Source organism: Charadrius vociferus, unplaced genomic scaffold, assembly GCF_000708025.1.
Source record: "Charadrius vociferus isolate BGI_N301 unplaced genomic scaffold, ASM70802v2 scaffold255, whole genome shotgun sequence".
NCBI classification, from domain to species: Eukaryota; Metazoa; Chordata; class Aves; order Charadriiformes; family Charadriidae; genus Charadrius; species Charadrius vociferus.
The window spans coordinates 4,622,719-4,623,883 of NW_009648785.1; the positions used below are offsets into that span (position 1 = coordinate 4,622,719).

The 1,165-nt window shown below is 40.0% G+C and overlaps 1 protein-coding gene across 1 annotated transcript in view; it reads right to left on the reverse strand.

Moving 5' to 3' along the window:
* Positions 1 to 219: 219 nt before the first annotated feature.
* The window catches only part of LARP4B (La ribonucleoprotein domain family, member 4B), a 34,294-nt gene continuing 33,348 nt past the window's right edge, over positions 220 to 1,165 (reverse strand). Inside the window, exons 16-17 of the mRNA XM_009886799.1 lie at positions 1,054 to 1,158; positions 220 to 501 (exon numbers count right to left, since the gene is read on the reverse strand). Of these exons, the coding sequence (XP_009885101.1) occupies positions 220 to 501; positions 1,054 to 1,158 (387 nt within the window). The remainder of the gene's footprint in view (positions 502 to 1,053; positions 1,159 to 1,165) is intronic.

Below are 1,165 nucleotides of genomic sequence, written 5' to 3' on the forward strand. Positions count from 1 at the left end.
ATGTAAGGTTTAGAACAACTATCCAGAAATATCCAGAAAAATAGAATGTGTTCAAGAGGGGAAAAAGTATTTCACAGAAAAATAACTTGCAGGCATTGTTATATGCCTAGTATCACTGCAAGCTCCTAACCAGCAACTCATTCTCAGGTATTTTAGTGGGAACATGGGTTTAATTTGTGGGAAGCAGACCTCTTTTCAAATCCCTCCCAGGTGTTAGTTTCACTGAGGAGATTTTGGAGGGGTATTCTGTTCTTTATTTAAGCGTTTGCCAACGGCTGGAGGGGACGATCTGCGTCCTGACTGTCTCCTCTGGTCTTTGGGTTGTCCGGGATGTGACTTTGCAGGAGGAGGTTCTCTGTTTTTCTCTATTGTTTCTGTGGGCTTTCTTTCTTCTTTCCCACATGCTACAGTGTTTGGCTTCTGTTCTTTCTGGGGTTGCAATGTAGGAGGATCCTTAGTTGTTCTCTGGCAAATTTCTGCATAACTAGGTTTTCGCAGTTCCTGTGAAATCAAAAGCAAACAGGACAGCAGAATTAAACAAAGCATCCTGAGAAAAAAATCATTTACTTTTATTCATAAAAAAGGTAAAGTCTTTGTCCCAAAAGACTGCTGCACTAAAATATGCAAATGAGGGCTTGAGTATGAAGTTTACAGAAGCTGTACAGACAATAAAGTTCACAGCAAGGTAAAATGCAAAACAGTGTGCCAGAAAAATGGGGTACTGTGACAGGGCAAAATACTTCCAATACAAGCAAACTCTAAACCAGCTGAAAGATGATGAATAATCTCGTTTAAATATCAAATGTGTTAATGCTTCTACCTCAAGGATACTACCAAGAAGAGAATTCAGATAAAGAACTATCATTTGCCAAGTTGTCTTGAACACTTTTGCGCTATTAATTGCATAATCGTATCATGCAAGTAATCATGAGGCCACCAACATGCAAATTTAAGGATGCTGGGCTCACATGATTAAGCAACACTGGAAGCAATATTCTGTTAAATGCATCACACTGGATCATTAAGAGAAAGTGAAGTAATAAGGTCACTTACTACGGCAGCCCCGTTGACTTGTACCGATTTACATGCAGTGCTGAGTGTGGAAGAAGAAGAAAGCCTTTCTGTACTCTGTGTCTCTCTCTGCTGTTTGTCCACAACCTTGGAG